The sequence below is a fragment of the Ranitomeya variabilis genome, chromosome 8 (assembly GCF_051348905.1).
Source record: "Ranitomeya variabilis isolate aRanVar5 chromosome 8, aRanVar5.hap1, whole genome shotgun sequence".
In the NCBI taxonomy this organism is placed as follows: Eukaryota; Metazoa; Chordata; class Amphibia; order Anura; family Dendrobatidae; genus Ranitomeya; species Ranitomeya variabilis.
The window spans coordinates 156,293,845-156,308,363 of NC_135239.1; the positions used below are offsets into that span (position 1 = coordinate 156,293,845).

General features: G+C 44.1%; 1 protein-coding gene across 1 annotated transcript in view; it reads left to right on the plus strand.

Annotated features, from left to right (window-relative positions):
* Window positions 1–14,519, plus strand: part of PMM1 (phosphomannomutase 1) — a 77,588-nt gene that overhangs the window by 46,346 nt on the left and 16,723 nt on the right. The window contains exons 2-3 of the mRNA XM_077277366.1: window positions 5,838–5,955; window positions 10,444–10,520. Coding sequence (XP_077133481.1) covers window positions 5,838–5,955; window positions 10,444–10,520 — 195 coding nt within the window. The remainder of the gene's footprint in view (window positions 1–5,837; window positions 5,956–10,443; window positions 10,521–14,519) is intronic.

A 14,519-nucleotide genomic window follows, 5' to 3' on the forward strand; every position in this document is an offset into this window, starting at 1 on the left:
CTTTGAGCCCTGAGACACAATACCATCCACGAGTTTATTTGAAAAACAAAACAATTAAATCTTTGACACTTAAATCCAATTTGCATAATAATTTGGAACACAGTGTATAGCCTAAAAGATGCGGCGCTGTGGTCCAACCACTGCAGGAAGCAGTTTACCAGCAGGGTGGGCGACCTAAGATCTCACAGCACTTATGCTGCAAGGCTGAGTCCCCCATGACGCCAAGCAGCACCGCCGCACAAGAACTCTTAATTACTGTTTGCTCGGTCTGTGGACAAGTTGGGTGCTGTTTTTGGAATAAGGCAGCCATGTTTTTCTAATCCTGCTCATCAAGGCTGTCTTCATATCAGGTGGCACTATAGAGTTTAAGTCCTCTTTTTCTCTGAAGAGGCAATTTGCATATTAAATTTCCCAGAGGAGCATTGCACGGCGAATAAGCCTCCTTACCTTGACAAGCCAGCTGGTATGTCACTCTCCATAAGGAGAAATGCTACCCCTTAGACCCCAGTCCAGAGCCTCTCACCTAGCCAAATCAGTTCTCATGCTTCGCACTGATGAGTGCCAACAGCCCGAAACACTGTGTCTGTGAATTGAGATACTGATTTGGCTTTTATCCTAAGTCATATTGCACGACTCATTAAAGGGTTGATTATGCAAATTGCCTCTGCTGAAAAAAAGAGGACTTAACTCTATAGCGCCACCTATTGGAAGTAGCGATCCTACAAGTCACAATCAACCCTTTAATGAGTCGTGCAATATGACTTAGGATAAAAGGCAAATCAGTATCTCAATTCGCAGACACGGTGTTTCGGGCTGTTGGCCCTCGTCAGTGCGAAGCATGAGAACTGATTTGGCTAGGTGAGAGGCTCTGGACTGGGGGTCTAAGGGGTAACGTTTCTCCTCATGGAGAGTGACATACCAGCTGGCTTGTCAAGGTAAGGAGGCTTATTCGCCGTGCAATGCTCCTCTGGGAAATATAATATGCAAATTGCCTCTGCTGAAAAAAAGAGGACTTAACTCTATAGCACCACCTATTGGAAGTAGCGATCCTACAAAGGGTTGATTGTGACTTGTAGGATCGCTACTTCCAACAGGTGGCACTATAGAGTTTAAGTCCTCTTTTTCTCTGAAGAGGCAATTTGCATATTTCATATCATGCTTAACTCCTACATTAGGCATATATTATTAAAAAAAGCTCCCTCCTGAAATATATGTTGCATCATTACCCAACAGGTATAACGTGTCCTTTTGGCCTTCGTGCGGCCTGTATACACTGGTGTACTCTATATTTTGTTGAGTCATACAAGGGTATAATAATATTGTCGTACACTGCTCAGTATTATTTCTCTGTATACATAGAAGGCTCCATATTGAATACACTTCTGGAGAGTCTCCGAACATTTACCCAAGATACAGGCTCAAACCATGACGAAATATTTGCCCACTTCTGAGGGGCAAAACACACGCTCACAGTCTTGAATAGAGCAGGACATTCCTGTACTGCATGACTCCGACTCCAAGGTTGTGTTTCTGACATGAAAGCTGATTAGCTGCCCAGTGGACACATACAATATGTGCATACGGTCTGGGTGGTTTTGTCTCATTGCTGGAAATGTAATGTTCCCATTGATTCATTATTGTTATGTTGTTGTTTTTTATTATTTAAACATATACAGCTCTGGCAAAAATTAAGAGACCACTGCACAATTTTATAAAAATCAGCTTCTCTACTTGTCTGACAGCCATTCCATTCCAGTGTCAGTTGAATTCCAACCAGAGTACACCTCATTCTACTTAATAACGTGCTTCTGATTAGGTGATCACCTGAACCAAATCTTAGTTAATGAAGGAAAGTATAAAAAACACTGCTGTGGTGTTCACAATTCTCTTGCAATAGGACAAGCTGGATGGCAAAACAAGTGCTAGTAATGTCACAAAAGTAATAGGAATGAAAAAATAACTTTTAACCATGCTAAAGGAGTTGAAAAGAAAAGTCTTGAGTGAGGAAAAGCAGGGCTCAATTCTGGCTTTACTAGCAGAGGGACACAGTGAGCGTTATGTTGCCTCCATCCTTAAAATGTCTAAGACGGCAGTCCATTACAGTGCACGGCAACAACAGTTTGTACCAGGCTCCTAGAGGAAGAACTCAAGTCATGTAAAGCTAGAAAAAAAGCCTTTCATCAATGAGAAGCAAAGGAAAGCCAGGCTGAAGTTTGCCAAAGACCATAGATGACTGGAGTAAGGTAATCTTCTCTGATGAGTCTAATTTTCAGCTTTTGCCCAACAATTGGTCATCTAATGGTTAGACAGAGACCTAGAGAGGCGTACAAGCCACAGTGTATTGCACCTGTGGCACCCCAGGAGTCCGATTGCCACAATAGCATTGCCTTCCTCACAGGGGGCTGATGTCTTGCCTGGAAGTAAGGAGGGATCCCCTTAGCAGGTAACACAAACACACAACACCTTCCTGACTCCAGACCAAAAGGGGGAGCTCTAAACCCAGTTTCAGGGGAGCTTCCCTATAAGTTTCTGTCTGGAGGCGGGGTTAGAGAGTGAAGTGTGAGACAGTGGAGAGAGAGACTGGTAGTGGAGCTGTGACTGAGCTCTTCCCAGGATTAAGCACCGGAGTCCGTGGTTGCACGGGAACTAAAGGCCCAGCAACTAGAACTGGAGGGCAGGAGATTGCAGGTCTCCTGGCCCATCTGACACCTGGAGGCACCACAGCAGGTCAGGAGCCTGGGGCTGCCAGTGAGAAGACAGCGCCCATGAAAGGCTAACCCATATGGTTGACAGCATGAGGAGTAAGGCTACTTTCACACTAGCGTCGTGCACTGCACGTCGCTATGCGTCGTTTTGTAGAAAAAACGCATCCTGCAAAAGTGCTTGCAGGATGCATTTTTTTCTCCATTGACTTGCATTAGCGACGCAGTGCGACGCATTGCCACACATCGCAACCGTCGTGCGATGGTTGCGTCGTGTTGCGTCAGACCATCGCCACCAAAAAACGTTGCTTGTAACGTTTTTTGGTGCGTCGTTCCGGAAATCCGCCCCCGCATCCCCGCACCTCACAATGGGGCAGCGGATGCGTTGAAAAACAGCATCCGCTGCCCCCATTGTGCGGCGCATTCACTGCTAGCGTCGGTACGTCGCAATGACGCAATTCGTCGTGCGTCGTCTGACGCTAGTGTGAAAGTAGCCTAACAGACACTGAGAGGAACTTGTGTAAAGCTTCAGGCAGCAAGGAACAGTGAATACAGTGCAAAAAGGAAGGCCTCCGAACCCACCTGGCTAGGTAAATCCCAAGTTACTCCCAGGCCACCCAGACCCCATCCACATCTGTAACCTGTGCCCCGGACTGCACCTGAAATTCATCAGTAAAAGGGTAAAGGAAACTGCAATCCCTCTGTCCTCCAATTACCTCAGTCCTGCACCCCACCATCTATCTCCCTTACCAACTGCACTGGTAGCCCTGGGCCCCCCACTCCACCTGTGGGGAGCAAAACCATCCTTGCTGCGTTACCATCTGCCCCAGGAGTCCCTTTAAGCAGTATTGGCCATCCTGGCCGAACACCACAGGTGGTTTCATGAATCGTCCGCCATAGACTTTATTTTCCACTTCCCTTCATCATTTGTGTTGAACGGACCGTCACCGCCTCTGTGACCACCCCTTTAAGTACCACCAGACCAAGCCCGAGTACCCCACTGTCCTAGCGGGCGCTCCACACCCACTGTGAAATATGGTGGAGGATCGGTGATGATCTGGGGATGCTTCAGCGAGGCTGGAATTGGGCAGGTTAATCTTTGCGAAGGACGTATGAATCAAGCCGCATACAAGGTTATCCTGGAAAAACAGTTGATTCCTTTTGCTCAGGCAATGTTCCCCAACTCTGAGGACTGGTTTTTCCAGCAGGACAATGCGCCATGCCACACAGCTAGGTCAATCAAGGTGTGGATGAAGGACCACCACATCAAAACTCTGTCATGGCCAGCCCAACCTCCAGACCTGAACCCCATTGAAAACCTCTGGAATGTAATCAAGAGGAAGATGGATAGTCACAAGCCATCAAACAAAGAAGAACTGCTTAAATATTTGCCGCAGAAGCAGTGTGAAAGACTGGTGGAAAGCATGCCAAGACGCATGAAAACTGTGATTAAAAATCATGATTATTCCACAAAATATTGATTTCTGATCTCTTCCTAGTTAAAACCTTAGTATTGTTGTTTCTAAATGATTATGAACTTGTTTTTTTTTTGTTTTTTTTGCATTATTTGCGGTCTGCAAGCAATGCATTTTTTTGTTATTTTGACCATTTCTCATTTTCAGAAAATAAATACAAAATGTATTGCTTGGAACTTCAGAGACATATTGTCAGTAGTTTATAGAATAAAAGAACAATTTACATTTTACTCAAAAATATAACTATAAAAAGAAAAATCAGACAAACTGAAAATTTAGCAGTGGTCTCTTCATTTTTGCCAGAGCTGTATAATATTTGTACGATGTCGGATACTTTTCTGCATCTTTACACTTTTGTCTACAGATGTTCTTCCAATTTATACACTACCCGATTACTGGAGTGAATTGTATCTTTAATTGCAACTGTTACGATACAGCTGTCGAGTGACCTGGGACAAGGAGCTCTTTTCCTCGCCTAACACTAGGGGGCGCTCTAGTTTGCCCTGTTCCTTGGGATACTTCAGATGGCGAAGACTCCGGGGCCTCCGCCCTTGCCTTATCTCCTAAGTTAGCCCTTCATCTGTCCCCTTCCCCCACCCAGGGAAGCTGGGTAGCTACTGTGCACCGCAGTACACCCAACCCGACAAACAGGGCAACAAAGACAAGGGTAAACTGGAAGCTACACACACAAAATATTTACTCACATATAACAGAGGAATCCACCAGGGTGTGCATGAAGGGGAAGAAAGCAAAACAGGGAAGGATAAGGGATTATCAAGCGTAAAAACCAAACAACAGTCGCTTATAACACCTCCAACACTCCTTCTCATACCAACTTCTCTCCCTCCTATTGTCATGAAGCAAGAGCTAACTCTGACAAGGACTTGGTAATAGAGCCCAGATTTTATAGGGAAAAGGAGTGGCTAACAGAGCACAGGGATTTCCAACATGGCTGATTAACAACTGTTCTCCTAGAAGAAATAAACACGTTTAATAAGCCGAATAAGTGCTTCTTCTCAGTGGCAGAATAGGAGCAACCAGACGCTGCAGTCTTCTGGCTCTGCTCTGTAGTGGTAACCCCGTGACCCGTAAAAAGTTCAAATTCATACGTGTAGCTGAGTGAGAATTATTTTACTAAGGAACCATGTGCACTTTTCCCCTTTTTGCACAGCTCCATAGAATAACATTGGGCCGAGTGTGACCTGATGTTTTGTCGGATCGCATTCGGACTGCTAATACAGTGGTGTGAGCGAGCCCTTCCTGTTAGCTCACCAAAAATTACACTTAAAGGGAACCTGTCACCAGAAATAACACTGTTAACCTGCAGATATGCGTTTAATCTGCAGGTTAACAACGTTATTATGCTGCACACAGCTGAATGCAGAAGGGAGAAAATGATCTTTATTCTCCCCACCAGCATTCAGTATTCAGTCATAGGGGCGGGGGCGGTTCAGTCACTGAGTATAAAAGCAGCCCCTGTAACCGCACCCCTGACTACATTAGGGCCAGCTGTCAGTCAGGGCCGGGGGGGGGGGGGGTTACAGCAGCCACTCTGTATACTCAGAGTATAACACTTTAAAACTGAATCCATACTTGCATATGCTCATTTGGGATTATAATTAAAACATTTACAATATATTTGATTTCTTTTCTCTATCAGAAAGTACACCCTGATGTGGACCTGTTTTTACAGAAGCTCCGGCAAAGGGTAAAGATTGGTGTGGTGGGTGGATCCGATTATTCAAAGATTGCAGAACAGCTTGGAGACGGAGATGAAGGTAATGTGAAAACACAAGTGTTGGATCAGATTTAGACCTTAGTCATGAAGCATTATATAGACAGCATGTATACAAATGAAAAAGACTAGTTAACTAGTTATGTGTGATTGTAAGGAGATGGAAATATTGCCCACATTCCCCCTTGAAGAATAAGTGTAATTTTATATTGGGTAGTGTGAATTATGACATTAATATTGTGTATTGTATGGTATGGTAGAGAGAGTTGGCATTAACTTTGGGACTAGCCCAGAGTGGGAGGGACTAAGGTGAAGGGACAGAGATAGTTTCCCGTGAGAACTTCAGATAGGGCCCAGTGTGCATAGAAAGAATACCTAAGGTCTGATGTGAGTAGTGCCGCATGACATGGGTGTCCATAATGTCAGAGGAGACTGAGACAAAACATAGCAATATCCTAAAGGAAAGTAGGCGAGAAGTGACCGAAACGCAGAGTGCTCAATTGGAGACAGATCCAGGTGGAAGACTTCTAGCAGTACAGCCCAGAGTTTATAACGCCAAGAGGTAACGGAACAAGACGGGACAGAGTACGCGAGATGAGGAGAGTGTCCCAGGCGGGAGTTCCAGAGCATCAGAAGCAAAGAAGATAAGTACTGCCCATACTGGCAATATGATTCCCTTGAGAGGACAGAAAACGTGGACCCGCGAGTAGACAATAGGACTTATGCTAACTGAACTATAGTGCTGAGCCAGGTTGTGATGACGTAGAGAGGGACAGTGAAGATAGAGGACAAGCGTGTAAAGAGGAAGGCATTGACACTGTGTGTGTAATAATGATCCATATTGTGGAGGAAACATTCATAAAGTTGTGTACCCGCCATTTACTGTACTTAATACCCACAAAGTTATCGTTAAGTAAAAAGTTTATCTTTGACTGGTGGTCTCCCTCATTGAAGTCCTCAACATCTGTTCCTGGCCGACCAAAGTCATTGGTTACATGCATAACTCCACACCCCCCACCTTCATGTAACGTACCGGTGTAAGAGACTAGTACCTCGCCCACAGCTGCCGCCCCGCGCCATGTTACATGATCACAGCAGCAGATCTGTTGCAGGCATTTCTGCTGTGCCTGACTCTTTATTCATCTGAATGGGGCTTATAGGCAGAAGTCCATTAACAATCATCTGGATACAACCCACTCAGATGTACGGTATGAATTTTCCAGTTTCAGAAATTTCTGCAACAAGTCGGCTGCATGTTAATTTACCCATTGTGTATGTTCTTATAATGCGGCACTAACCAGGCACATGGATAAGGTATCAAGTGCTGGTTTAAGTAAGGCTACTTTCACGCTAGCGTCGTACGACGCACGACGAATTACGCTGTTGCGACGTACCGACGCAAGCAGTGAAAGCGCCGCACAACAGGGGGCAGTGGATGCTGTTTTTCAACGCATCCGCTGCCCCATTGTGATGTGCGGAGAGGCGGAGTTCCGCGGTTGGAAAAGACGGCCTCGACGCAACAAAAAACGTTACATGCAACGTTTTTTGGTGGCGAAGGACCGACGCAACACAACGCAACCATCGCACGACGGTTGCAAAGTGTGGCAATGCGTCGCACTGCGTCGCTAATGCAAGTCTATGGAGAAAAAACGCATCCTGCAAGCACTTTTGCAGGATGCATTTTTTCTACAAAACGACGCATAGCGACGCAGTGCACGACGCTAGTGTGAAAGAGGCCTAAATAGTAAATTGGTGCTAAATTCTTGGTCAGGTGACATTCATTTTTTGGCCCTTTGAGGGGTTGTGCTGACAAGAAAGAAAAGTTTCCCATGAGCTAGGTTCTGTTCTAAATAAGGAGCTTTCAGGATTCAGTGCAGGCCGCGCTGTGGACCTCGCTGACAGATGAAGAGGAGACAACCAACTTTTCCTCAGCAAACAATTCGTAGCTTGAAGACAGCAGTGTTCCATGGTAAGGGATGTCCCTCCAAACAGTAGTAGAAAATACTGAAGCACTCTTACAATTTAGTTTTTATTGATAAATTACATAATTATATAGATTGAAAAAAGACATCGGTCCATCACATTCAACTTTTCTCCGGCAGTTATACAGTACAGACCAAAAGTTTGGACACACCTTCTCATTTAAAGATTTTTCTGTATTTTCATGACTATGAAAATTGTACATTCACACTGAAGGCATCAAATCTATGAATTAACACATGTGGAATTATATACTTAACAAAAAAGTGTGAAACAACTGAAATTATGTCTTATATTCTAGGTTCTTCAAAGTAGCCACCTTTTGCTTTGATGACTGCTTTGCACACTCTTGACATTCTCTTGATGAGCTTCAAGAGGTAGTCACCGGGCATGGTCTTCCAACAATCTTGAAAGAGTTTTCAGAGATGCTTAGCACTTGTTGGCCCTTTTGCCTTCACTTTGCGCTCCAGCTCACCCCAAACCTTCTCGATTGGGTTCAGGTCTGGTGACTGTGGAGGCCAGGTCATCTGGTGTAGCACCCCATCACTCTCCTTCTTGGTCAATTAGCCCTTACACAACCTAGAGGTGTGTTTGGGGTCACTGTCCTGTTGAAAAATAAATGATGGTCCAACTAAACGCAAACCGGATGGAATAGCATGCCGCTGCAAGATGCTGTGGTAGCCATGCTGGTTCAGTATGCCTTCAATTTTGAATAAATCCCCAACAGTCACCAGCAAAGCACCCCCACACCATCACACCTCCTCCTCCATGCTTCACGGTGGGAACCAGGCATGTAGAGTCCATCCGTTCACCTTTTCTGAGTCGCACAAAGACACGGTGGTTGGAACCAAAGATCTCAAATTTGGACTCATCAGACCAAAGCACAGATTTTCACTGTTCTGATGTCCATTCCTTGTGTTCTTTAGCCCAAACAAGTCTCTTCTGCTTGTTGCCTGTCCTTAGCAGTGGTTTCCTAGCAGCTATTTTACCATGAAGGCCTGCTGCACAAAGTCTCCTCTTAACAGTTGTTGTAGAGATGTGTCTGCTGCTAGAACTCTGTGTGGCATTGACCTGGTCTCTAATCTGAGCTGCTGTTACCCTGCGATTTCTGAGGCTGGTGACTCGGATAAACTTATCCTCAGAAGCAGAGGTGACTCTTGGTCTTCCTTTCCTGGGGCGGTCCTCATGTGAGCCAGTTTCTTTGTAGTGCTTGATGGTTTTTGCCACTGCTCTTGGGGACACTTTCAAAGTTTTCCCAATTTTTCGGACTGACTGACCTTCATTTCTTAAAGTAATGATGGTCACTCGTTTTTCTTTACTTAGCTGCTTTTTTCTTGCCATAATACAAATTCTAACAATCTATTCAGTAGGACTATCAGCTGTGTATCCACCAGACTTCTGCTCAACACATCTAATGGTCCCAACCCCATTTATAAGGCAAGAAATCCCACTTATTAAACCTGACAAGGGCACACCTGTGAAGTGAAAACCATTCCCGGTGAATACCTCTTGAAGCTCATCAAGAGAATGCCAAGAGTGTGTAAAGCAGTCATCAAAGCAAAAGGTGGCTACTTTGAAGAACCTAGAATATAAGACATAATTTCAGTTATTTCACACTTTTTTGTTAAGTATATAATTCCACATGTGTTAATTCATAGTTTTGATGCCTTCAGTGTGAATGTACAATTTTCATAGTAGTGAAAATACAGAAAAATCTTTAAATGAGAAGATGTATCCAAACTTTTGGTCTGTACTGTACATTGGAGGATTATTTTTATCCCAGAATGCCACTTGTGCTGAGAAAATCATCCAGGCCTTTTATAAAAGCTGTTAAGTGTCTGCCATTACTACCTCTTGTGGTCGGCATTCCACAGTCTGACTGCTCTAACTGTAAAGAACCCTTTCCTGTTTAGCTGCTGGATTCGGCTTCTTCCACTTGTAATGAGTGACCCCTGGTCCTCAGCCCAGTCCTTGGAATGAACAAGTCATGTGCCAGTGTTCTGTACTGGCCACACATATATACAATAAAACTGATTTTGAAAACTGCAGCAAGCAGCCCAGTAAGTGAAACATCGCTGGAATCAGGTCTCTGCCCCAACATCATGCTGCTCTCAGGTGGGATAGCAAAAAACCTGGTGTCAGATTCCCTTAAAGAAGATGAAAATCTTTTCTTATCAAATGCATTCAATCAATGTACCTTTTTAGTTGATTTGAAACGTACTGCTTTTCTTTTCAAGACGTCTTCCATTGAGAATAATAGAAAACAACACGATACAATGTAAACAGGATAACATGCAGTCAAACAACATTTTTTTTTTCTTGACGATTTTAGTCTATGGGTATGCCTCCACATATACACATGATGTGTATGGTGTTTTTTGTAATTCCGGCTGCATGTCCTGTGTAGATGTGCGCCTATAATCTCTGCTCGTGGGATAAGGCTGTAAGCACTGATAGGCCCGTTGTGTTCACTCCGCATCTGTGTACATGCCGTCCTCCTCCTCCATTACTCAGGGTGGCCATAACCTGTATCTTGTGTCTTCCCTTTCAGTAATTCAGAAATTTGATTACGTATTTGCTGAGAACGGGACTGTTCAGTATAAGGATGGCCGGCTCCTCTCAAGGCAGGTAAGGAAACAATCTGAATTATTTTCCAAGTAAATGGAGGTAAAACTCTCACTGGCCCTTTTGTTGGATCTTGTGAAGATGTACACATTATATAATCCAAATATTGCATCTGTAACATGCACTCCTGGAAGGCTAAGTGGTCTCTATGATGAAACTTCTACAACTGTCTAATGTATTGGGGACATTGAGCATTGCGACTGCCGGATTTCTGGCTTCACCCCCAAACTGGTCCTGCATCCTCACTGCCCTGCTCCTAAAGAGCAGCGGTGGACATTACAGAATACCTGCCCCCTTCATCCCTCCCCCTTGGCTGCAATATTCTATTCTATTGGCTGATGTACATTTTTGAACCAACCAGTGCTTCTTAAAGGGAATCTGTCACCGGGATTCTGCTACCTCACCCGAGAGCACCATAATGTAGGAAAAGAGACCCTGAATCCAGCACTGTGTCTCTTAATTTACTGGGTGCAGCAGTTGTGATACAATCAGAGTTTTACATGTAGCAGAGCTCAGAAAGCTGCCCCCACCCACACCAGGCTCTGTATATATATATATAGTCTATAGACAGTGAGCTGCTAATCAGTGCTGGGGGTGTGGCCAGACCAGGCCTCACATGAGCTGTAGTCCAGGCAGTGATAATCCCCTGGTGATAAAACATTCATAATATTGAAATAACAGCACACAACCTAATAAGTGACACATCGCTGAAATCTGTGTCTCTGCCCCTACCTCATGCTGTCCTCAGATTCAGTAGCAAAGACCTGCTGACAGATTCCTGTTAAAGTGAACCTGTCAGCTGGATTGTGCACAGTAACCTACAGACCGTGTCAGGTCGGCGCCGTTATACTGATTACAATGATATCTGGTGATGAAATCTGTCTTGTGGTTGTGGCTTAGTTTTTATTTGTAGTTTTCAGTTAGGCCGGGGTCACATTTGCGAGTGCAATGCGAGAAACACGTGCGAGTCTCTCGCCTCAATACCCGGCACTGACGCCGGCACTCGGGACCGAGAAATACATGCAGCTGAACGCTCCAGTCCTGAGTGCCGGCGGCAGTGCCGGGTATTGAGGCGAGAGACTCGCACGAGTTTCTCGCATTGCACTCGCAAGTGTGACCCCGGCCTTAATGAGATTCTCATGCTTCGGGGTGGCATGTGGGCGGGGCTGGAATGGCATGTGGGTGGGACTGTGGGCGCGCCTTTATGTGGTGCTCTGCTTATTCATCTGTATGACTTATGACAGGTCACTGACCTGACCTCTATTTTAAATACTACATATAATATTGTGGGGTTAAAAAAATCAATTAACATTCCTCAAAGTGGCGATGGTGCCTGCACTGTAGCATGATGCAATGCTTAATATGCATATACGCATTTATGCTTTAGTCCTATAGTAATGTGGAGAAAAAAAAACTATTATCTTCATCAAAATGGCATCGACTGCGCCTGCACAGTAGCATCTCAACTTTTTATGTGGTTTCAGGTGTGATTTTTATATTGTACACACCTGTTAATTGCCACAGGTGAATTTGAACGAGCATCACATGCTTGAAACAAAGTTGTTTACCCACAATTTTGAAAAGGTTCAAACTGTGAAGTTATCTCTTTTTTTTCTCTGTTTTATTTTGTGTTTTCCAATACATACAAAGGAAATACATATGAGTATAGCAAAACGCGTAATTGTAATCATTTTCTGGGAGAAATGCTTCATTTTCTGGAACAATTTAAAGGGCGCCAACACTTTTGGCCTTGATTGTATATAAATTTGGTGTTGATCTAATTGTACTGACCCATAGAATATAGAACAGTTAAGGCTTCATTCACATGGACGATGTTAATGTAAGTGTTCTATCCACGGTTTTCCCAATATGTGGGAGACGTAATAATTGTAAATACCTCCGATAAGAAATGTAGTATAGTTCTTCTGATTCGCTATGTCTCTTACCCCCTATGCTGGGCATTGCGGTAGCTTAGGTATCCATGGTTATGTCAATTCATGTAGTGGCAGTTGTTAGTGGTCGTAACCATAAATATCAATGCTACTGCAATGTACTGCACATAGGGTAAAATTTGACCAGCGATTTCTCATTTTTACAACGAAATTTACAAAACCATTTTTTTTAGGGACCACCTCACATTTGAAGTTAGTTTGAGGGGTCTATATGGCTGAAAATACCCAAAAGTGACGCCATTCTAAAAACTGCACCCCTCAAAACCACATTCAATAAGTTTATTAACCCTTCAGGTGCTTCACAGCAGCAGAAGCAACATGGAAGGAAAAAATGAACATTTAACTTTTTAGTCACAAAAATGATCTTTTAGCAACAATTTTTTTATTTTCCCAATGGTAAAAGGAGAAACTGGACCCCAAAAGTTATTGTACAATTTGTCCTGAGTACGCCGATACCACATATGTGGAGGGGAACCACTGTTTGGGCGCACAACAGGGCTCGGAAGGGAAGGAGCGCCATTTGACTTTTTCAATGAAAAATTAGCTCCAATCTTTAGCGGACACCATGTCGCGTTTGGAGAGACCCCGTGTGCCTAAACATTGGAGCTCCCCCACAAGTGACCCCATTTTAGAAACTAGACCTACCAATGAGCTTATCTAGATGCATAGTGAGCACTTTGAACCCCCAGGTGCTTCACAAATTGATCCGTAAAAAAGAAAAAGTACTTTTTTTTTCACAAAAAATTTCTTTCAGCCTCAATTTGTTCATTTCCACATGAGCAACAGGATAAAATGGATCCTAAAATTTATTGGGCAATTTCTCTTGAGTACACTGATACCTCACATGTGGGGGTAAACCACTGTTTGGGCACACGGCAGGGCTTGGAAGGGAAGGCACGCCATTTGACTTTTTGAATGAAAAATTAGCTCCAATCGTTAGCGGACACCATGTCACATTTGGAGAGCTCCTGTGTGTCTAAACATTGGAGCTCCCCCACAAGTGACCCCATTTTTGAAACTAGACCTCCCATGGAACTAATCTAGATTTGTGGTGAGCACTTTAAACCCCCAAGTGCTTCACAGAAGTTTATAACGCAGAGCCGTGAAAATAAAAAATCATTTTTCTTTCCTCAAAAATTATTTTTTAGCAAGCAATTTTTTATTTTCACAAGAGTAACAGGAGAAATTGGACCCCAATATTTGTTGCCCAGTTTGTCCTGAGTAGGCTGATACCCCATATGTGGGGGGGAACCACTGTTTGGGCACACGTCTAGGCTCGGAAGGGAAGTAGTGATGTTTTGAAATGCAGACTTTGATGGAATGGTCTGCGGGCGTCACGGTGCGTTTGCAGAGCCCCTGATGTGCCTAAGCAGTAGAAACGCCCCACAAGTGACCCCATTTTGGAAACTAGATGGCCCATTGAACTTATCTAGATATGTGGTGAGCACTTTTTACCCCCAAGTGCTTCACAGAAGTTTACAACGCCGTGAAAATAAAAAATCATTTTTCTTTCCTCAAAAATTATGTTTTAGCAAGAAATTTTTTATTTTCGCAAGGGTAACAGGAGAAATGGGACCCCAATAGTTGTTGTCCAGTTTGTCCTGAGTATGCTGGTACCCCATATGTGGGGGTAAACCACTGTTTGGACGCATGGCAGAGCTCGGAAGAGAAGGAGCGCCATTTGGAATGCAGACTTAGATGGATTGGTCTGCAGGCCTCACATTGCATTTGCAGAGCCCCTGATTTGCCTAAACAGTAGAAACACCCCACAAGTGACCCCATTTTGGAAACTAGACCCCCCAAGGAACTTATCTAGATGTGTGATGAGCACGTTCAACCCCCAAGTGCTTCACAGAAGTTTACAACGCAGAGCCGTGAAAATAAAAAATCATTTTTCTTTCCTCAAAAAAGATGTTTTAGCAAGCAATTTTTTATTTTCACAAGGGTAACAGGAGAAATTGGGCCCCAATATTTGTTGCCCAGTTTGTTGTGAGTGTGCTGGTACCCCAAATGTGGGGGTAAACCACTGTTTGGGCGCACGTCGGGGCTT